The following is a 22951-nucleotide window of genomic DNA, read 5'->3' on the forward strand; positions in this document are numbered from 1 at the left end:
TTTATCCCTGCCCAGAAAGCAGAGCGAGTCTGTCAACTGGTGATTTTACAAGTTCGCATGATAAAGGTATGACCATCGTCTAAGTTGACCCTGATGACTGGCCCGTACACATGAACAACACGGATGCATCAACCATAAAAAACCTCAAAAAACAAGGGTGTTTCAGTCAATTTATACAAAGCCCAACATAGGGTCCATAATCAATCTTTGTGGGACCAACCAAAAAATCTAACGGTCATCAACTCTGATACACCAGTTATCTCTTCCAGCAAACATAAAAGCCTCTTCCGCAGTTACTGAGTCTCCATCTCATAGTCCACCACCGTTTATTAAAATCCAACGGCGTATAATAATCCACATCATCATCTTCTTCTTTCTTCTTCTCTGCTCCTTCGATATATAAAGATTTCGTTTTCTTCTTCGTCTCTTTCTTTTTTTTCTCCCCTGTAGTGTCCCTTTTCTCTTATTTCTAGGGTTTCCGATATTTACAGACCACGACTTCGTAAAATTCGATGGTTTCTCACTCATTCTCAGAGTGAAAATAATTTCTCTCAAAAAACTTGATTTTGGTTACACTGGCCGGTGGTGGCGATTCAATTTGGAAGTGGCGAAATTAGGTAATATTTGTTTTGCATTGTTAATTTTTATGGGATTTTAGGGTTAGGGTTTTGATTTTTTTTGTTTGTTTGATTTTTTTTGGTGTGAATTTACTGTTCGTGGTGTTTCTGGTTGTTTCGATTGTTATCTATCTGCATTGTTACTTGAATTGGAAGTGTGTAATTAGGGTTTGAGAAATTTTTGTTCTTGTTTTTTGTTGATAGGGTTTTGGTTGGGGAGAAGGAATTGTTACTGTGGTGGTGATTAATTAATGGCTATAGTGAAAAATAATTTTGGGGTATCAAGATTAGATGAAGAGTTAATAGTAGGAGGTAAAGGGAGTAAAGCTACTGATGGTGATGATGAACAAGACCTTCAGAAAAGAAATTCTGATTCTGATTCTGATTCTGAAGGTACTGGTGGTGAAGATGATGATGATGAGGATGATGATGATGATGACGAGGATGATATGGATGAAGATGAAGATGATATTGATTCAGGAGCGGGTTCTGATGATTTTGATTTGTCAGAATTGGGTGAAATTGGGGAGGAGTTTTGTCAAGTTGGGGATAATAGCTGTAGTGTACCTTATGAGTTATATGATCTTAAGGATTTGGGGGAGATTTTATCAGTTGATGTTTGGAATGAATTGCTTACTGAAGAGGAGCGTTTTAGTTTAGCGGAGTACTTGCCTGATATGGACCAAGATACGTTTATTCGTACTCTGAAGGAGCTCTTTTCAGGGAATAATTTTCATTTTGGGAATCCTGTTGCTAAGTTGTTTGATTTGTTGAAGGGGGGATTATGTCAGCCGAGAGTTAAAATGTATCGGCAAGGTTTACATTTCTTGCAAAAGCGTGAACATTACCATCGCTTGCGCAAGTATCAGAATTCTATGGTTGGTAATTGTGTCCATATGAGAGATGCTTGGAGCAACTGTAAGGGTTATAGTATGCAGGAAAAGCTTCGGGTTCTTAGCATAAGGAGAAGTCAGAAGACTTGTGTATGAAAATATGCAAGGTGTTGGAGGGGAGATTGATGGATCACATGAAGGTTTATTGGCTAGAGGACAGAAGGACATTCGAGTTGGTTCAAGGATGGGATCTCGAGCAATGCATCCAGCAATAGTGGGCCAATCTTCAAGGGATTGGGCAATGATGAAACATGGGAAACAAAATCATAAAGGGAATTTCAAGTTTGCTGGATCCAAAAATATATCAGCGAAGGACATAATGGGAAGCTCTCAAATTCATCAAGGATTGGGGACAAAATCTAGACCAAACAGCTCGAAATCAGCTCTTCCTTGGCAAGATACTGCATTATTGAAGTATGATTTGGAACCTTCTCATAGTAGGAGAGGTCAAATAAGAAGTGAGAATGAGCTGGAAGAGCCATCTTATGATATGAGTCTGCTGAGAGACCACAGTGCCACTCGTGCTGGTACAATGGCTAAATCAAAATATGGAAGAAAGCAAGAGTTTCTGAAAAGTGAAGATTACTACGGCAGTGAAAGGTATGCAGATTCTCTTTCGTCCTTGAAGAATCAAAATTCAAATTTACATGCCAGAAACAGACCTATTAATTCGATGGCAGACATGGAGATGTTAAGGGGAAGACCGGTAGGTGATAGAAATCTTTATGATTATCCATTTCGAGATGCTGGAAAAAACCCAAAGTATCTGGACAAGTTCCAGCTATCTGCACTTGAAGATCAGATGAATGTGGGGAAAGATCGAGCTCTGCCTTTAAAAGGAATGCCAGTTGATTGGCCTGATGAAAGTCCAGCCTTTCGGCATAGTAATCCACAAGGAGCTTTCTCTAGGAACCAACCAGTAAAATTTGATGGTTGGGATGCGAGACCTAAGAAACCGAATGTGGGTCAAGAGCTTCGTACCAGTAAGCACAATCTAACTCCTTTCCCTAAAGGTAAATCTTACATAGTTCCAACTCAGACAATCTACCCACCAGATTATAGAGGCAAAACATTCCAAACAGGAGGAGGTAAGATGAGTTCCATCCGAAATGGAGGGTTGGATATGGAAGATCCCAGACACTTTAATAGGCACACTCAATCTCAAAGTGAAGAAACACAATCAGACTCCTCAGATCAAGATGACGATGATGAAGAAGAAGAGTATAATCCCCTTAAGAAGAAGTTGGGTTATGGTGGCCGCCCTACTACCGCCAAACCTGATAAGATCACGAGGAAAGGTAAGGAGTTCGCACAGTCTCTCAACTACTCGTCCAAAAAGGTTATGGACATTGGTGAACAGATGTACATGCCAGAGTTTCCATTGTCTTCTTCAGGGAGAAGTACGGATAAGATGTTGAGCCCCAATTTCCCACATAATCATGCTGCCAGCTCTTTGCAGGAAAGTGTTTTTCCTGGATCAGTTAAGCTATCTGATGATGGAAAGCTGACCAATAAATCAATGAAGAATGGCCACATGCTAGTTGATCCTGCTGAAAGGATGCAAATCCCAATGTCAAAGGTCTTGCATGCGGAAAAAAAGAGAAAAGGGAAAGTGGATTATGACAATTCCGTGTCTCAGCCAAAATACACGGAAGAGTACACAGATGAAAAGGATGGCAAAATCATTAGTAAATCAGGAAAGAAAGGTATAAAGACTGAAGCTCTTGAAAACCCGGAAATGTCACTGGTAAGGTGTAATACAGTTTCAAAGAAACGGAAAGGAAAGGCTGATTTGACGTACATGGAGGGGTTAGATGGAACTGATTACTCACAATGTGGTCCCGGCCAGCAGACTGATGATCCTTCTTCCTTGAAGAAACGGGGAAGAAGGCAAGTTGAAGCTCAAAATTCTCCTTCTATGGTGGTTTCCGAGGCACTTGTTCCAGATAGAGAAGTTGCAGATATAGAGCCAGAAGCTAAACCAGTAAAGAAACCATATGTTCCAATCACTCCTACTGTTCACACTGGCTTTTCATTCTCTATCGTGCATCTCCTTACAGCGATTCGTCTCGCTATGGTTACTCCGGTTCCAGATGATGGCTCACAAATTGGTAATCTTCAGGTGAAGACAGAGGCTGGTGGTAGCGGGGATCCAGAAAATGCAGGGTCGAAGAACTTACCAGCTCTCACTGTTCAAGAGATTGTCAGCCGTGTAAAATCAAACCCTGGGGATCCTTGTATTCTCGAGACACAGGAGCCACTTCAAGATTTAGTCAGAGGGGTTTTGAAGATATTTTCATCTAAAACAGCACCTCTAGGGGCAAAGTCTTGGAAAGCATTGGTGGTTTATGAAAAAACTACAAAAAGCTGGTCCTGGATTGGGCCAGTTTTACCCACTAGCTCTTCGGACCCAGACATAGCAAAAGAGGAGACTTCTCCCGAGGCTTGGGGTCTTCCTCATAAGATGCTTGTGAAGTTGGTTGATTCGTTTGCTAACTGGTTGAAAAGTGGTCAAGAAACCCTGCAGCAAATTGGAAGCCTACCTCCACCTCCTATGGCTCTGATGCAACCTGTTTTGGATGAAAAGGAAAGGTTTAGGGACTTGAGAGCTCAGAAGAGTCTCACAACCATTAGCCCTAATTCTGAAGAAGTGAGGGCATATTTTCGGCGGGAGGAAGTACTAAGATATTTAGTTCCTGACAGAGCCTTTTCTTACACAGCTGCTGATGGTAAGAAAACCACTGTTGCTCCACTGAGGAGGTGTGGTGGTAAACCAACGTCAAAGGCCAGAGATCACTTTATGCTTAAAATTGATAGGCCGCCTCATGTCACGATTCTTTGTCTTGTCAGAGATGCAGCTGCTAGACTGCCTGGAGGTATTGGCACAAGAGCAGATGTTTGTACCCTTATACGAGACTCGCAGTACGTTGTTGAAGATGTTGGTGATGCACAAGTTAACCAGGTCGTTAGTGGAGCGCTGGACCGTCTGCATTATGAACGCGATCCTTGTGTACTGTTTGATGGAGATAGGAAGTTATGGGTTTACATGCATAGAAATAGGGAAGAAGAAGACTTTGATGATGATGGTACCGCGTCTACGAAGAAATGGAAGAGGCAAAGAAAAGATCCTGCAGAAGAATCAGGAGCTGTACCTGGTGCTTTTCTTGGTGCAGGAGAGCAAAATAGTCTTGCGTCTGATCTCAATCTCGATCAACTGTCCATGGGTGTAGACGATAGAATGGAAGTCATGTATAATAAAGATCTGAGGCCATCAGGTGTGGAGAAGTCTGAGTCATTTGTTCTCTCAGGTCAAAGTGACCATCAGGGTCAACCAGTGGCTTGGGGTTTGATTCCTCTGCAAGAGAACAAAATGGTGTGTCAAGAAAACACAACAACCGAGGTGTTGGATGATGGTACTTTTAACAGAGAAAGGACTGTTGGCGGGCTCATAAGTGCAAGCTTATTATGAGTACTTAGAGGAATACATGATTTAGGAGAAAGCATCATGCCTTATTTGTCCTGGTACGTTTTTGTTTCCTTGTGGTTGTTAATTTTATTTCAACTGCTATTCTTTTTACTGCTGACGTATGGACGTATAATGAATCACTATAACTTTAACTGCTGACCTTTGGATATATAATGGCGCTCCTCAATATCTTCTGTTTTATGATTTCATCTCATTGATGTATTTATAGTTTTTTGCAAAATAATAGCTCCTAGAAAATATTTCTGTATCAGTTAGTTTCAGCAAGTTTTCTGTATATTAAAGTCCTTTCTCAATTTTTAATATATATATGGTGTGTCATATGTGGGTTGATAAAGCTGAAAGTGTGTCCACTCTAAGTTTATCACCTGATTGAGAGAGTTGAAATCTGTTCTTCTTGGTATCTGCGGAATCTGTTTGTTTGATCAGAGGGGTTCTACTTTTGCTGCTTGAAGTTCAAAACATCTGTCTATATTTATGTTCTTGTTTTATTAGCCCCTGACAGGGAGAATGAACTTGAGAATAAGTCTCAAGTCCTTTACACTTTTTCAGCATAAGATAGTAGAGGCAAAAATTATTCTCTTCTTGTGCACTTAATCAAAATAAATAAAGGAATATATGCTATCCTCTTTAACAGTAGTAATTCTTAAGGTTGACCTCTGTCTTGCCATAACTCTGGATGGAATACTGATATGATTCATTATTGATGTGCTTTTTTCTTTTACTTTTGGCAGATCCTGATTCCATTAATCTTGCAGAAGACTGTGTACATTAAAGGTGTGGTTGGTCCGTTACAGTTTCAATGTACATATTATAATGTATATTTTTCTCCTTAATTGCGGGATGGTAAAATATCAAGTTCGACCTTGTTGAGGCTCATATGATCTCTCTCTCTCGCTGGCTCTCTTTTCATAGCTCTTGCTTGGCAGCAGCATCTGAAAGTAATTTTTTGTTCCTTCTCTATTTTATTATTTTGAAATTCATGTGAATGCTTTAGTTTTGCAATCTCACTGTTCTTAGTTAGAAATGGAAGTAGCAGTCTTGCTTTATTGTATTCATCTGGTCACAAGCATAATGTTCTTGTGATTTTACACCATAAAAAAGAAAGAAAATAAACAGGTCTACCGGTGATGGTTTTTCCAATTTTTATTTGTTTCAGAATCTTGACTACAGTTTTACATACAAAGAAAAAAAATTCTAGCCGCAGGGTGAACGTGAACATCGAAAAAAATAAAACAAAAAAGTTTATCCAAATTGATTATTCTTTTCATACATAAAAAATAAATAAAAAAACTCTGGTGAACATAAAGATAATCTAAAATGTTTCAAAAAAATAAAATAAAAGAACATAATCTAAGGAGCAACAGCAGCTGATTGAAATTCAGTTTTGCTCCGTCTTTGATCAAAATACTGCGTCTCCATCATCCACTTCATGCACCACACAGGAGTTGCTGCACACGTTGGGCAAACCGCTCTCTCATGAAATAATTTAATGAAGAATATGCAGCTGGTTGGTGGTGGCGTATGAAATTAAGTTTTACACCGTCCTTGATCAAAATACATGTAGTTCTGTCTGCATCATCTACGAGTTTATAATTCTTATACGCTAAACAGAAGTGGCTCCATACGAGGGGCCAATTTACTTCTTGATCTGCAAAATAACTCTCTACAACTTTCTTAACCTGTCTTACAGTTGCGTTTCTCCTGACTTGAATTTTGTACTCATCACCATTCAACTTTACTATTGTTAAATTCACATCCGAAGGCAGCTTTTCGGATGATGCAGCTGATCGTGAAAGAAATCGAACGGGATTCTTCTTAGCGAAATTCATTCTCTCTACTTGGAATGGTTCTCAATTATATATGCTGAGTTTAGATTTTTGCAGAATAGATAGATAGATAGATAGATTGTCTATGAATTGTGTGCTTCTTAGAGAAAGCTATGACATCCTTATATAGGCAGCTTGTAACCCGTGGGATACCAGGATTCGGGGTTCGGATGGGAATCGGAAATCCGTTTGGTAATAGGAAACCAACCCTTACCATTAATTGTCCCAGGTCTTAAACCAATTGTCCTTTTTGTAAGAACGATTTTTTAGGGACCATGATTTTTTTGAGGGGACCATGGTTTTATTAGGCCACCTTCCCTATAGTTATAAGGGTGTTTTAAAGCATTGAAATGACTAACCTACCCTTAATCTAATTTAATTTAAAACCAACCCAATAACCACCTATATATATATATATATATATATAACCACCACCACCTCCTCCCACCATCGCCGATTACCACCACCACCACCTCCGATTATCACCACCACCAACCACCGATTAGCACCACAACCTCCGATTACCACCACCACCAACCACCACCACCACTATTTATACATATATAGCTTAATTTAAAACATTAACAAAAATATTCTCACAAACCCATTACTTGTCATTCGTTTTTGGTTGATAAATGAGAAGTAATTATTAAGATGAGTTGAAAATGGAAATTGCAGAGAGGTTTAATGGAGGGTATTTTTTTTCAGAGAAAAGTTCGGTTATCACGAATTAATTTTTTCTTAACCGAACTCAGAGTTCGGTTGATTCGCAAAAAAATACGTTTAACCGAACTCCTTGTATTAGAATAACACAAGTCCATAAGTTCGGTTCCTTCGCAAAATAAGGATATCACCGAACTTTAGTTTACGAAAATAATGAGAAGTCCACAAGTTCGGTTCGTTCGCAAAAATGTTAAGTTTTCTTTGTAACCGAACTCTACCTTTGAAACTTTGTAACCGAACTCTACCTAATTCGCCAACAAATAAATTTCGTACTAACCGAACGTTTGCCTAATTGCATATATGCATATATAAGCCCAATTCGGTTGATTCGCAAAATATGTTGAAGTTTGCGAACCAACCGAACTTCTAACACTAGGTTATTTTTAACCTGCAGTTCGGTTGGGAACTTGGTTGCGTTGAAGTTTGCGAACTAACCAAACACACAAGATGTACCCAAATAGATTGTTAAGTTCGAAGTTCGGTTACCTACCATTTTATCCTAGGTAACCGAACATTACACTGTACGACCAAAACCTCCATTAACGAGCGAGTTCGGTAACCTGCGTGTTTGGAAAACGTAACCGAACTACACTTTCAGGTGTGTTCGGTTACATGTTCTTTACATATGGTAACCGAACTGGCCCAAATCTACATAAAAAATTTCATTTTTTTTTGAAAGTTTGGAGCATTTCAACCAACATTATCTGAGTTTGAAGCATACCTGGGTACCCAAATACCCTTCCTCCGGTTGTGGTTGGTAAAATCCATCGTTTTTCATGTTTTCCTTCTTCATCTTCTCTAACTTTACTCTCTCAATAATTCTACTTCTTTAAAAAAAAACCATCTGATTTTTTAATCTCACTAATTATCTTTAACTTAATCATCTCACTAATCGTTACACTAACTATTATTAACACTAACTAATCATCACCCAAAATTAATCAGGAGGGTAATTTAGGTATTAATATAAATATCTAGATAAGAGGTGACCTAAATTTACTTCTAATGTCTTTACCCAAAATAAAATCATGGTCCCAAAAAAAACCATGGTCCCCAAAAAATCGTTCTTTTGTAAACCCTTACAATGTTGTCGAGTATATCACCAATTTGGTTCATAAAGCCCAAGATGTTGCAACAGATACATGTAGTAAGCTGTTGACTGATGACTTTCTACATATGATTCGCAAGGATATGTCAAAGCTTCACAGATGTCATGAATTGTTGTCTATAAACGAGGAGCTAAAGCAAGCTAGGAAAGCTTTCGAGGTTGACGAAGACAAGCTTGCATCAACGGACTAATAGAATGGGGTATATCAACACTTTAGCAGTCACTCCGTGAAATATATATTATGCCAATTCATGTTAAACTCATGGGCTCTCATGTTTATTATGCAACTCGACAACATTTCCTTTCAATCTGTAATGCAGGATTGGCACAATGTGTATATATACTTTAAGCCGCCTTCATTTCTTCTATTTTTATCTTTACTTATTCATCTTCACTTATTCTCCCCATTTTAATTTCGGGTGTGTAATTCTTTTATGCCTTTTTTTTATCAATATACAAAATAAATAAGCAAAAAATACAAAATAAATAAGCAAAAAAATAAAAAAGAAGTCTCAAGGAATATTCTTTTTTTCTTTTTGTAAGTAAAAATCCAATCAAAAAGACTAAGAAGATAGCCAGGTTTTAGTTACATATGAAGTAGAGGTATCTAATATCAGGGTGGCCGACCTTTGGAAATTAGATTAAGAAGGGGGAATGGCATTTTCTTCAAAATCATTGGAAAAAACATTTCGCTTTTTTTTGGCAAGAGCGTCTGCCACTTCATTTCCTGTTCTAGGAACAAAAGAAAAACCTAAAAAATTCCTACAAAGAGAAATTTTACAGATCACTTCATCTAAAATTGCCACGATTGTCCACGCTATGTCCGATGTCCGCCTATTAAGATATTTGATTAATACTTCACTCCTTCAATACTAACATCAGTTGGCTGCTTTTCCTCTGCCCATGATACTACTATATGTAAGAGACTTAGAACTTCTACCTCTTGTAGATCTGAACTTTGCATTGCCCCTGCTTTTTCCCTTCAAAGGTACCTGCATTCTTTCTCAAAATTACGACATAACCTGAAGGATTATTCTCTGATACCCATGCAACATCTAAGTTTATCCTTTTATTATTGTTATCGCGTGGAGTCCAGGGTACAATTCTTACTTGTTTCTTTCTAATTTTCTTTTTTATTTCTGTTTTTATCCTTTCTAGTCCAGAAAGCTGTGTGTCTCTGGATTTCTTTTTCTAAGCTTTGAGGGGTTTGAGTAATGCCTTACTGCACCTAACTTTCCATATGAAGCACATTTTTGTGTCTACAAGTTCTAGGGATATTATTGTGTTTGGTTTTGGAAACCACTGTTTACAAATATTAACTGTTTTTGTTGAGCTATCAAAATTATTGATAACCGGGTTAGGACCTGGTTCCCACACTTCCTTGGCAAAACGGCGATGTAGAAAAAAATGTTCTAATGTTTCCTCTTGTTCATTACAGTGGGTACATGAAAATATTTGGCTTACTAGCCAAAGGTGATAAATACTCTGGCACCATGGGATGGGTCATGTGCGTTACTAATATTTTTTTATTTTTTATTATGATTTTTTTTTCCTGAAAGAGGGGCGTTACTAATTTGGCTAGTTTGTACCCTAGTTAGTAAGTTCGCGAATGATTTGCGAATCATTCGCGAATTTTTCCGTATTACGAATTTTACCGTCTTATTCGCGTACGTTTGCAACTCCGAACCCAAGTCGCGTATTATGTGGCATTCCCGGATTATTCGCGAACCGTTCACGAATTTTACGTATTCCGAATGATACGTCCGCTTAATTCGCCATAAATTCTTTAGCTTTTACTTTTCAAAGACTCCATTTTTTGGGCTCTACTGCCTTCCGAGCATACACGACCGAATATTAGACGTGTTGTAATTTTTATGAAACAAAAACGACTGAAGAGATTTAAAGGTGAAGGTGAGAGAGATCTCAAACTCACTAACCAAGCATCTAAATCACCATACGACGTCCTCTTGGATAACTAATGTTGTGTATATTATTGATATCATCATATTAAGTTTATTTTTTCTTTAAATAACTCACACATATGCATAAAAATTGGTCTATGATCTTATAAATACAAATTATTTGTTATATATAGATACCGAATTTTCAGAGCCGAACTCACATTTATAAATCGAATTATACACGTACGTATGCCGTTCCGAATTACTGACGAATCACGTCCCGTTGACCGAATTTTGGACCGAATCTGGATTTTACAAAACCGTATAATACTCGTACGTTTGCCGTTCCGTACGTTTGCCGAATCCCGAATTGCTAACTAGGGTTTGTACTTAAAAGGCCCAAGTCTTTAACCCTCTTAACTTCATTTTGCCCCTTTCTATGTTAATTTATAACGTTTTCCGATGGTAAAAAAATTGTTTCTACTAACAAGCATAATGTTCGTATGATTTTACACCATTTATAAGGGCTGATACCATATTATTAAGGGCCGATGCTATTTCAAATTGGACAAAAAGATCTTAAACAATCCTAACCATTGGATCGGTTAAATGGTATCGGCCTCCAGTAATATTGGTATCAGCTTTTATAAATCGTGGTGATTTTACACCGTAAAAAAGAAAGAGACAGGTCACTTGGATGATGATTTGTCCAAAATGCTATTGTTTCCTGAATCTTGACTACAGTTTTACATACAAAAGCAGAAGTCCAGAAATGTATTCTAGCCGCAAGGGTCAATTATATTGGACGGACGCTCTTAGAACGCTATGGTGAAGAAGGTTACAAAATAATTTTTTCAATTTATTATTATGATTTATTTTTAAAGCATATTTGTTATGATGATGGAATAATCTAAAACAGGAATAACCAAAATAAAAATGCTTCAAAAGAAAAAGAAAAAGAATATCCAAATACTAATACTGTAGATTATATATGTTGTTTGGTTTGAAATAGATCAACACCTTAAAATAAATAAATAAATAAGTCACCCCGGTGAACATAATCTATGGAGCAACAACAGCTGACTGGCGATGGTGCAGAAAATTCAGTATCGTCCATCAGTGGATACTTGTGGCAGTACAAAGATGCTACTCCACACGAATGGTCGTCTGAACGAACAAGTTGCACCTGGTTGGCGATGGTGCACAAAATAGAGCTTTCCTCCATCCTTGATCGGGATGTTTCTGATTCTATCTTTATTGTCTATCAGTTTATATTCCTTGCACACCGATTCGCCGTCTATGAGTTCATAATCCTTATATACCAAACAGAAGTAGTTCCATACGAGAGGCCAACTTACTCCTTTTTCCGCAAAAACATTCTCTACAGCTTTCTTAACCTTCGCTAGAGTTGCGTTTCTGCCGACTTGAATATTGTACTCATCACCATCCAACTTCACTATTGTTAAATTCACAACCAAAGGCAGCTTTTCGGATGATGCAGCTGATCGTGAAAGAAGTCGAACGGGATTCTTCTTAGCGAATTTCATTCTCTCTACTTTAGATAGTTCACAGTGTTGTGGCTTACAAATTTTTGCAGAATAGATGGATTGTCTATGAATTGTGTGCCTCTTAGAGAAAGCTATGACATCCTTATATAGGCAGCTTTGCCGTGGGATATCCGGATTCAGGGTTCCGATGGGAGTCGGACTACCAATTCAGTTTGGTAATATGAAACCAATTAATTTCCTCCTCAAAACCCTTACTGTTTATTGTCCCACATTGTTGACGACCGCAAACGTTATCAATTCCAGGGTCCTATAAAACAGTTTTAACTGCTCAAATATTTAGCGTCTGGTTTAAACCCCAAATATTCTTGCAGCTTTTTGATTCCTGAAACATGAGTAATTCATCAATTGTTCCTTCTGCTCCCTCCTCGAAAGTGAAAGTTGCAACTGCAGCTGCTTGTGATACTTCTTTGAAGCGGAAAAGAGGAATGTTCCAGAAAGATTTGCAACATATTATGTATGGATATGGTGATGACGCTAATTCGCTTCCAGAAACAGTTGCTCTTTTGGAGGACATTGTTGTCGAGTACATCACCGATATGGTTCATAAAGCCCAAGATGTTGCAGCAGATAGAGGTAAGCTCTTGACTGATGACTTTCTACATATGATTCGCAAGGATATGCCAAAGCTTCACAGATGTCATGAATTGTTGTCTATGAACGAGGAGCTAAAGCAAGCTAGGAAAGCTTTCGAGGTGGACGAAGACAAGCTTGCGTCGACAGATTAATAGGAATTGGCCGAGTCGTCACCGATGAGTGACAAACCTAAATTTGTTTTCTGTAATCACGCATGATGCCCGTAAAAAAAAAAAAATATCGGGTTGCTGATTCTCTCTGACGTCTTTGTTTTTAGATAATTTTTTAATCAAATTTTTCGTTGGAGAATTTTAAATCGTTATTTTTAAAATAAATTTCCAGAATTATAATATACATCGAAAAATAATAAAGTTTACAAATTACAACTCTTTAAAGACCAAAGGCAACCTGAACATTTTAGCTTGACTAGTTCATCATACTCCTAGCCTCAACTGAGACACCCGGTGGAACTAAAAGAAGCAGACAAAAAAACATTTACAAACAAAGTCGGTGATCTCGAAGTTGAATTACCAATCCGTTGTAGTCTAGGTGGTTGGGATACTCGGCTCTCACCCGAGAGACCCGGGTTCAATGGAAGTTTTTTCTTTCGACAGATTTTCATTTTTCAGGGGAGGTTCCACTTCCACCAACAGGAAAGGTAAATAATAAAGACAATTGCTATCGCACGCCGTTTTGCGAGAAGCTATGCCGTTCAAGCAGCTTCTTTACCGTTAGATGATCAAATCAACGTTTAGATTTGCATTCAGGAAAGGGCCCACCACTTTCAGAAAAAGATCCACCATTTCTTCTAAAGGGTTCAAGGCTGTTGGATCAGGGTTTTAGTGTGATCTAACGGTAAAGAAGCCACTTGAGCGGGATAGCTTCCCGCAATACGGTGCGAGACAGCACCCCTTAATAATAAATCCTTGAATATTCAGGGGACTTTAGCTAATTAGCTCCAACTGTCGATTGTCTGGAAAGATTCAAGATGGCAAGTATATAAAAGGATTCAATTTAACGAGTAAAGTACTTGAAGAAAATCCGAATAGATTGAAACCAAAACAACAGATTTTCCTTGGTATTATTCTCTCTTTCAGTATGGAGTTTATCAGATTAACTCTGTTAATGGTGTTGGAAAATTGGGTCAAAACTAGAGGATGAAAATAAAATAGAAGAATGGTGTATTCCTGACTTCAAGGAATTTTTGATTCTTTTAGACAATAATTCGACCTTTCCCAATTAATTTGGTGAGTACAACCGGTCGCTCGAATTATGCCTTCAGGATTCAATAAAGCCCTAACACCGTAATCGAACTCAAGGATTGTACTTCCTTCACCCGATCAAGAACACACTGTATAAGGTTCTGATGATGTTATTAGAGAAGAAAAAAATAAATTGATTTTTTCATCGCTACTATACGTATTTCATGCCTCGTGCAGATGTTTGTTCATCACCAAATGACACCTTCAAAGGTTATGAATGGTGGCTATAGGCAGAGATGCGTCGATTCAAATTAAAACAAAAAAAAAAAATTCGGCGAGACACTGTCTCGTACACTGCTATGGGGCACTACCCCTAGACCCCAACTCATAGCGTCAAGCATGACGCATACATTTTGCAAATTTCCAATACTCTCCCCCTATTTTCAAAAACCAAAAAATGCAATAAATAAAATTAAAAACTTTTAAAATTGGAGTGGCTGCATCACCCTAAGTGACTGCCTACGTACCCGAATGGGATCATGCCAACGTAGTTGAAGCACAGTTGAGAATAAACATCATCGTAGAGACAAATATATAAATGATAGATATCTTTTGAATTTGAACCTTCACTTAGTGTAAGAAATTCAAAGTCTTTGGTGAAACTAGTCTTGAGCCAAGTACCCTTTGTGATAAAACTGGAATCTCATAGCATAGTGTATTCTCTAGCTAGCACGTTAATGACCATGTGGTTAAATCCTGGATTCATGAGTCTTCTTTAGAGAACGGTCTTCTTTTCTTAGGAAACGACCTGATTTCCATACTCATATTGGTAAGTCACTAAGATGTTACTGTGATACATCTGTTAGCCAAATATAGACTTATTAAGGATTTGCATCTATCATGTTTCTTGCAGAACATTAATTAATAAAATGACTTCAGGTGATTTTTTTCTCTGCTGTGGTTTAAAGCTGAATCAAGCTCTCGTCTTAGAATTTCTGGTCCCATCAAAAAATATTGACCAATAGAATTTATGGGTTTAGAAAAAAAAAACTGTAGTTTTTGCCGTACTCTTCTTACACCTTCCGGCAAAACCTAATTCCATTCTCACCTTTTTTTTCTCTTTGCCGTCTCCACTAATAATGTCGCACCGACTCTGTTCTCTTCTGGGATGATGTGAAACACTGCCAAGGTTCTCTTTTCCCTTTCTTTGCCGTCTCCACTGATTTTGTTTTCTTCTCTTTTCTTTGCCGAGGTTCCATGGAACAAAACTCCTCTTCATAAGTGGAAGCACAGATTGCACGGTAGTAATTCCAAACTTAGTTTTTAATTATGATATAGGGGTATTTTTGGTGTTGGATGTTCCATGGATCTTGATAGACTTTTACTCTTGTGGTTTAATATTGTTATTCCTTTTTCGAACAGCTGGTTTTCCCCGTGTGTTTTGCATTCCCAATTACTGTGCACCTGAATGTGTGATGCTATTACGTTAGAATGGTGAGTTCACATACACTGTGGTTGATGCCTAATGACTATAGTTGATTTGATTCTCAAATGCCAATTTGACAGGTGAGCTGCATCCGTGGGTTTCAAATTTTAATGTGGCTTTTTAGTGGATATGCATGATTTTCTTTCTGCAATGCTTGGATTTTTGTTTGTTCGATTAATCTGATGCCAAAGAGTTTTTATCATCGGTTTGCCTTAATGTATATACATGGCATAAGTGTATAACGTCCTAACTCCATCTAAAGATTGGTAGGTCGAGTCGTGTGACTAAAATGTGGAAACGAACATTATGGTCCATAGTGAAGTCTCCATATTGAATAAGTGACTAGCCAGAGATTCTCTAATCACATGCATTATTTTCAAGGATTGGTAAACTAAGCTTGCAATAATTGTAGACTGCAGTTAGTAGGACAACAACTTCCCAATCTTATACCCTTGTCTTTGACTCCATCTCAAGAATTCAAATGCTTAAGAAAAATCGGCTTCTTGGATGCTTCAAGCAAGATGGGTACCGTAAGAAAAAGCTCCACCATCTAGAACTTTCTATTACAGGTTCTGAGAGTGATAGATTGGAGCTACTACAATGAATTTTTTAAGAGTGTTACAATTAGATTTCAATTTAAACCATGACTATTCAATTAGTGTTCATTCTGATTGTTCTAACTACTTATGCATTGTGTAAAGACAAACATGACTTACTGCATGAATGCAATATGAAACCAATCCTACTTTTCCTCCCGATCAATATGGCCGGGTTGCTTGCATCCAAATTAACAAACTTGGCATGATAGATTTAAGCCCGTGCCCCACATCTAGTAACACTAATAAGAAAATGGGAAGTTTTAATCTTAGTGCACCGTAATCAATATGTGTGGAGATTCGGATCGACCACAATCCAGGAGGGATGTTTCCTCCTAGGAACCCCTCCCCCTCTCGTAGCGGAAAACATAATGCATACGTTTTGAATTTTTCCAACAAATGGCTCTTATTGCTTTTCTCTCTTCATGTAATAATGGTAAGCTAAAGTCACCTAGTAATGGTATTGGCACAAGAGAAGATGTTTGTACCCTAATAAGAGACCCACAATACATTGTTGAAGATTTTGGTGATGCACAAGTTAACCAGGTCGTTAGTGGAGCGCTTCACCGTCTGCATTATGAACGCGAAATTACTGATTGTAATAATCTAAAGGTCTTTAGAATCGGATACCATAGATGGAAAGGAGAATAGCACCTGGCGTAGAGAACAAACTTCCACCAAAATACTGGTCTGCATTTTGGTCCCTTAAAGTTTCAGTGTCATACCTTGGTGAGCCGCTCATATGATCTCCTGTTCTTCACTTTTGGTAGGTTTTGCTTCGCAACAACATCTGAAAGTAATTTTTGTTCGCCCTATTAATTATTTTGATTTTGAAATTTATAAGAGGGAGGATCCATGGATAATCTTATATGTACACTATCCATACAAGATCGAACTAGTTTTTCTTTGGAGTCCAAGTGATGATGAATTTCAACCCAATATTTTGATGATGTATTCCTCTTATTAAGATCTTTTCTACCAAAAATGAGAAAAATTCTATATTCCAAACCTCACCATCTATTGATTTTAATTTCGCCTGTAAACTTTCAACGATTGATTTTCAAAGTGATAGGTAGTGGTGTTATGCGTCTCGAATTGTACTCCTTTGTGTAGGAATCTAGAGTTTAACAAGAGGCACATATTATCAAAATAATAGGTCAAAATTCATTGTTATTTAAACCGTAAAGAAAAATTGGTTCAATCTCGTATGGATAGTGTACATAAAAGATTGTCCATGTATCCTCCTCCCTTTCAGTGAATGTTTTAATTTGCAATGATAATAGTGGTCTTTTTTTTTTTTTTTTTTTTTTTTTTTTTTTGGTGTATTAGTCTGGTCACGATAAGCTTTATTTCTTTTGTGATTTTGCAACAGAAAACGGAAAAGAAAAAAAGAAAAGAAAATAAACAGGCCTCCTTTTGTCCAAATTTTATTGATATCAGAGTCTTGACTACAGTTCTAAGTACAAGAAACAGAAATCTATAAATATTATAATCAGCGATTGGTGTACAATAAAGCTCGTATAGAAACACATTAGGGTCTCCATGTAGTGCATCCTCAAAGAAGCAGTGTAATTATGCAAATGTCAGTTTTGGTTGGTAAAACTGTCACAGTTTGGATTGTAAAATTTTAACATCCCAATTTCGGTGTGTATATTTGACAAATACTACAATATAGGAAACTGTATACACATAATCCATCTCTCGACATGTGTCCAAAGATCTACATGTGGAAGGTATGCGGACCACTATACCAAGGGGTACTGAAACTACGAACCACCGAGAAGTAGGGAAAGATGCCCCAAACGTTACATTACTCAATCTCAAGGATAACTCAAAGATCGACGGTAGGGGTTACACATACTGACATGGGTGTGATGGGACCTGCAGACAGCTGACTGTCGCACGCAGACGACCCAACCACCCACATTAATGCCCTAACCATAGAGTACGTGTCAAGATATCTAAGGAAAAGAAGGCATCGATCCAGCGGTATCAACAACAGTCGTTGGGGGCATCGGTTCGGAACGAAGACACCAGCGGGATTGGCACAGAGAACAAGAAGATAAGATTTCAACGGTCTCTGACAAGAGACCCCACATATTTTTCCTATAAATACCCTCCTACTCTGAGAGAGAAGGAGGCGACCAATCTGTAAGAGTGAAGAGAGAACTAGGAGAGAGAAATAGGAAGAGTAAGTATGATTTCCATTTCCTCCATTATCGTATTTCACTTAAAGTCATTCCACTTCATATGTAACTCTTCAACGCATAGTGAAACTCAACACCCCGTGGATGTAGGCCTTAGTGCTGAACCACGTAAATCTCTGTGTTATTTACATTTCAGCATCGTATTTACATTTTATTACTTATATCTGGATCGGACATGCTTCGTAGCCCTGTGGGATGATTGATCTAACTTAATCTCGACTAGACAATGACGAGTCTGAAGACTCTGAGTCGATGAGCCATCGTGTTTATGCTATTTATAACCGTCATATTGTGTATAATGTCTTTCATTTATGAATGCAAACATTGTTTGTGGGCACGTGGATGCCTTCTTGATTTATGTGTTCACAATTTGGCGATACAAACAGGGAATGGGTAAAGAATTTATTCTACCTATTCTAGATCTATTATTTTTCAAGCTTTCATTTTTGAAATAAGTTTTAATTTAAAAAAATTCAATCTACTGCCCTGGAAACGATCCAGTAATTGGGGTCTTCACCTTTTCAATATTTTATTTTAAAAACATCCTCTAGCTGATAGTTATTTAGATGCAATGATATACAGACTTTTCAGATTTGCTTCCTAATGATAAACGAGCTCTGTATTCAACCTTTTAGCATACCTTTGACCTGTGGGAGAAAATGGTTCAATGTACCGTCGTGTGGATAAAATGAAATCAATCTTTGGATTTGTTTCTGCTAGTGGTGTTGGTTTCTAACACAGTTTTGTTTGACATCATCGTTTTTTCTTCAAACTCCTGTCGCTTTCATTTTGGGACGAGCATACCCTCCCGTCGATTTTTAACCTGATGTTCGGCCGTCAGCAGCTTTGTTTTCCCCACAGTTCATGCCCTGAACTGAGTTTAAAAATCTGATTGATTAACTGTTTATGAAAATGATTCAACGAATCATTTCCTTGGAACTTGTTTTAACTTGATCCATGGATTCGCTTCAGCTAATGGCGAGTATTTGCATAAATTAGCACCATGTAATCCATTTTTTGTCCCCATAATCTTATAAATTTGCAGGGACAATATATTAATGAAATCCACCAGCGGATACTACCATGACATTCCAACAAAGGAGCTAGAAGATAATGCTCGATCCGAAGCTCCCAACGAAGGAATTACGAAGATAAATCTCGATCCAAAATCCGGTGCTAAGTACGGCGATCAACCAATGCTTATGAAGTACAAAGAACCAACATGGTTCTGCCGTAAACCCAGCTGCTTAATAATGGAACAGTCTTTCCACGCTGGGTAGTATTACTACATACCACCGCTGTTGCTGCCATGATGCGGTTAGTTGCACTCATCCGGAGGGAGGGAGGAGTAAGACCCACTACCTCTGAAGAGAGGAGTAATAGCTGGGTAATATTACTACCTCCGTTCCCTCACACTCAGCGGTCACTCGAAGTACAAGGCCAATAACGATGATGCAACTCTGATCCTAAATTCTATGCTGGTGCTGCTGGAATCAAAGTACTTATTGTGTTGTCTTGGTCCGACGATGAGAGTCCTAGTCATTCCGAGCAGCTCCGACCCAAGGTGGAATACGAAGCTAAAAGATCAAGATCATCAACTCTGCCAACAATTATATCTCCAAGTCTTTTTACGAAAGTTCCAAAGTCTGAAGATGATGATCTCCGAAGACAATGGGCCAAAGTCTTGCTACGATGATAGCCATGACGCAGTTACAGAACTACTCTGATGACAGAGCTTCGTTCCAATGACGATGTCAAAGTGCGGCTTAAATCCATGCCGATGATGCAACGCCTGGAAACGATGATTACCAGTGACGATAATGCAACTTTGGTAAACCAAAGTCTGATGTCGACGATGGCATCAAAATCCGAAGACGCCAAGTCTGATGTCGACGTTGGCAAGTCTGATGTTGACGATGGCGTCAAAATCCGAAGACGCCAAGTCTGATGTCGACGATGGCATGAAGACGCCAAAGTCTGATGTCGACTATGGCATCAAAATCCAAAGACACGGTTTAACCCAAGTCATCAAAGAATAGGGGCCAGTATTAATACATTAAGTATTGATACTGGCTAAGGAGCTTGTTGTGTACCTACAACTAACGCTACCAAGGAAGTCAGTTCATGAAGATGAACTGATAACTAGGAAAGCGCTACGTCGACGGAAACAAACCGAAGCACAGTTCATCCGGTGTTCCGAAGACGAAGAGCTAGAGTCCGATTCCGGTAGTGCCCGCCAAAACCCGAAGCTGACTGCAGGTACACCGACGAAGAGGAGAGCCCAGCTTGAGTGTGTAACAACATTAGCACACCAAAGGAGCATCGAAGTTAGTTCTACTCTTAAACATCGATGATATGATGCTCGATGTTAATGATCCAAGTTAACCCGTACTACAAAATGTCTCGTAGTTCAAGACGCGAAGAAGGCAAGCCAAAGTGTCTCGATGTTATAATCATATTCATGATTAATATGATTAATACTTATAATCACATTCATACTTATATCCGTCCCGAAGTTGGCTCTTAGTCCAATGATGTGAAGACCATAGCGATGATCCTAAATCCAATATCGACAGTGTGGCTCGATTCATTAATATGATTAACATATGCTAATGATATCATTACAATGATACGAAAATGACATCATTACAATGCTGTAATAATATCAAAAGTTTCAGGAATTACAGGACTAAGACGGAGACCTTGTAATGATATGCAAATGATGAAGATGTTTCATATTGAACAGTATGGTTCAAAAATGAGCTAGTTATTTAAAAATTCAAGTATATCATTTGATGATAATCAGTTATGGGTATGGTCGTACTTCGTATACTTAACACTTCTTATGTGGGTATCCCTCTTACTCTTGGTCACACTTCTTGGTAACCATCGTTTACGATGATACCTTTCACCCGAAGTTCAGCATATAAACCCGCTAAGTTTCACATATCCTACGTTCAGTGCTGATGACAACAACTATATGACAAAAGGAATGCCAGAGTTAAAGAATGATGACAACAACAAAATCCTCGAAGAACAGTTCATATGGTTCCCATGATCATTCTGATGGTTGTTCCTAGTCCAAAGCTCGGTACAATCCCAGCACGATGCTATAAAGCCAAACGATGATGCAAGGTCTGATGCTAATGATCCAGCCGACCCGAAGTATCCAAAGCTTAAATCCGATGATAGCTTCGGACCAATCCAAAGTCGTAGGGCAGCCGCTATGTAACAGCAGCATAGCCAGGCCCAAGTCAAATTAAGATGACTATATCTATCCTAGTACAAACCCGATGAGCCAAAGCTCCGATGATAGCTCCAGTCCTCGTGCTTATGAAGATAAGCCTTGTGACGGTGGACTAGATCTGATGACCAACCATAACGAAGAAACAGCTCAGGTCCTCATGCCGATGACCATATGCACGACGATGAGGCAGGCCAGAGGACGATGATTCAAAGTTCACGATGATGATTTAAAATCCGGTGGTGCATACTCTGCTACCTCATCGGATTTACCTCACCTGGACGCAGCACCATTCTCGCAGGGAATATGTTCGATGGAGCCAAGCTTTTATGACAATGGAGCGCCAAGCTAAGATACCAATGACGATGGTCTCCTATGATTGTCATGACGTATGTATGACTGTCATGACGATGATGACCCTACTATGATGTAGCTACGATCCCCACTCCGGTGGTGCTTGCAGGCCAACGATGATGCAACTCCAAATATGACGCATGTACTATGCAAGTATGATGTATCCACTCCAACGATGCACAATTCTGCTAAGATCCGGTTACGACGATCTCCGAAGACGATGAGCCAAAATCTTCACATGACAATCCAAAGTCTTGCTAGGATGATTATCCCCGAAGTTTCCAGCTAGAAAACCAAGCTAGAAAGGACCAAGAGAATTTGCAGTAATCTTCGAAGTAGAATCTCCCGACGACCGATTCTATATTTCTCTTCTACGCAGGTTTCTGAACCTTGAATGTTCAAACCCATCGGTTCCACATTGATACAAAACCGAAGATAAAGATAAGGAAGTAAAGCTGGACGATGCTTCAAAGTTCGATACAGGGGCAAGTATCGAACTTTGGTAAATGGTGTTTCTAGGCCGACGATTACCCTAGATGCTCAACACAACGATGGCTCCGATCATCTAAATCAATGATAGCTCCAAGAATACTTCTTATTAACGGTGGGGAGGGGATACTTCATACTCCTTAATGGTCATACTTCATACTTCTTATACTAAGAATACTTAAGAAATGGAAGGTTATTAGGAGATATGTAGTATGCATAAGATGTTATGCAGTGTATTAGGAAATAATATATGAGAGTCTATATTTAGGAGAATTGTGTGAGTTATATTAGGAATAGAATATCTTGAGAACCAAGTCTTGTGCCTTGAGAGCCAAGTCTTGTGATTGTATAAATAGCTAGAGAATTAATGAGAAAGATATACCGAATTGTTATCAATGTAGTCTATCGCTTCCGTGCGTTTATGCTCTCCTCTCTCTTGCTCGATCCTTAACATGGTATCAGAGCAAGGTGAGAGGGAGAGAGGAGAGGAAGAGAGTTAGATAATCTTAGAGAATTCATGATGTTTAGGTTTTCTTTAGTGAAGAAATTCATGTTCGTTAAAAAAAAAAAAAATCGTGACTGGTTACGAAGGATTAGGGTTCTCTGAACAAACAAAAGGATGGTGGTTTTGGAACGAGAAAAGATAGGGACATGCTGCTGCCATTGACGGATTCGAC

General features: G+C 38.5%; 3 protein-coding genes and 1 pseudogene across 3 annotated transcripts; 2 read left to right on the forward strand and 2 right to left on the reverse strand.

Moving 5' to 3' along the window:
* The first annotated feature begins 450 nt into the window (after nucleotides 1-450).
* Nucleotides 451-6137, forward strand: LOC113308355 (annotated as a pseudogene).
* A 287-nt stretch (nucleotides 6138-6424) lies between these two features.
* Nucleotides 6425-6826, reverse strand: LOC113311719 (U11/U12 small nuclear ribonucleoprotein 25 kDa protein-like). Its single transcript, XM_026560522.1, has one exon. It carries the CDS (start codon nucleotides 6824-6826, stop codon nucleotides 6425-6427), a length of 402 nt encoding a protein of 133 aa, XP_026416307.1.
* Nucleotides 6827-11658: 4832 nt separating this feature from the next.
* LOC113311720 lies at nucleotides 11659-12102 on the reverse strand. The gene has a single exon (XM_026560524.1). The coding sequence runs from the start codon at nucleotides 12100-12102 to the stop codon at nucleotides 11659-11661; it is 444 nt and encodes a 147-aa protein (XP_026416309.1).
* A 350-nt stretch (nucleotides 12103-12452) lies between these two features.
* On the forward strand, nucleotides 12453-12848 carry LOC113309712 (transcription initiation factor TFIID subunit 13-like). The gene has a single exon (XM_026558220.1). It carries the CDS (start codon nucleotides 12453-12455, stop codon nucleotides 12846-12848), a length of 396 nt encoding a protein of 131 aa, XP_026414005.1.
* Nucleotides 12849-22951: the final 10103 nt, after the last annotated feature.

This window comes from Papaver somniferum, chromosome 9 (genome assembly GCF_003573695.1).
Source record: "Papaver somniferum cultivar HN1 chromosome 9, ASM357369v1, whole genome shotgun sequence".
NCBI lineage: Eukaryota > Viridiplantae > Streptophyta > Magnoliopsida > Ranunculales > Papaveraceae > Papaver > Papaver somniferum.

Coding starts and splice junctions, on each gene's coding strand:
- LOC113311719 (XM_026560522.1), bottom strand. CDS start 6,826: ATGAATTTCGCTAAGAAGAATCCCGTTCGATTTCTTTCACGATCAGCT.
- LOC113311720 (XM_026560524.1), bottom strand. CDS start 12,102: ATGAAATTCGCTAAGAAGAATCCCGTTCGACTTCTTTCACGATCAGCT.
- LOC113309712 (XM_026558220.1), top strand. CDS start 12,453: ATGAGTAATTCATCAATTGTTCCTTCTGCTCCCTCCTCGAAAGTGAAA.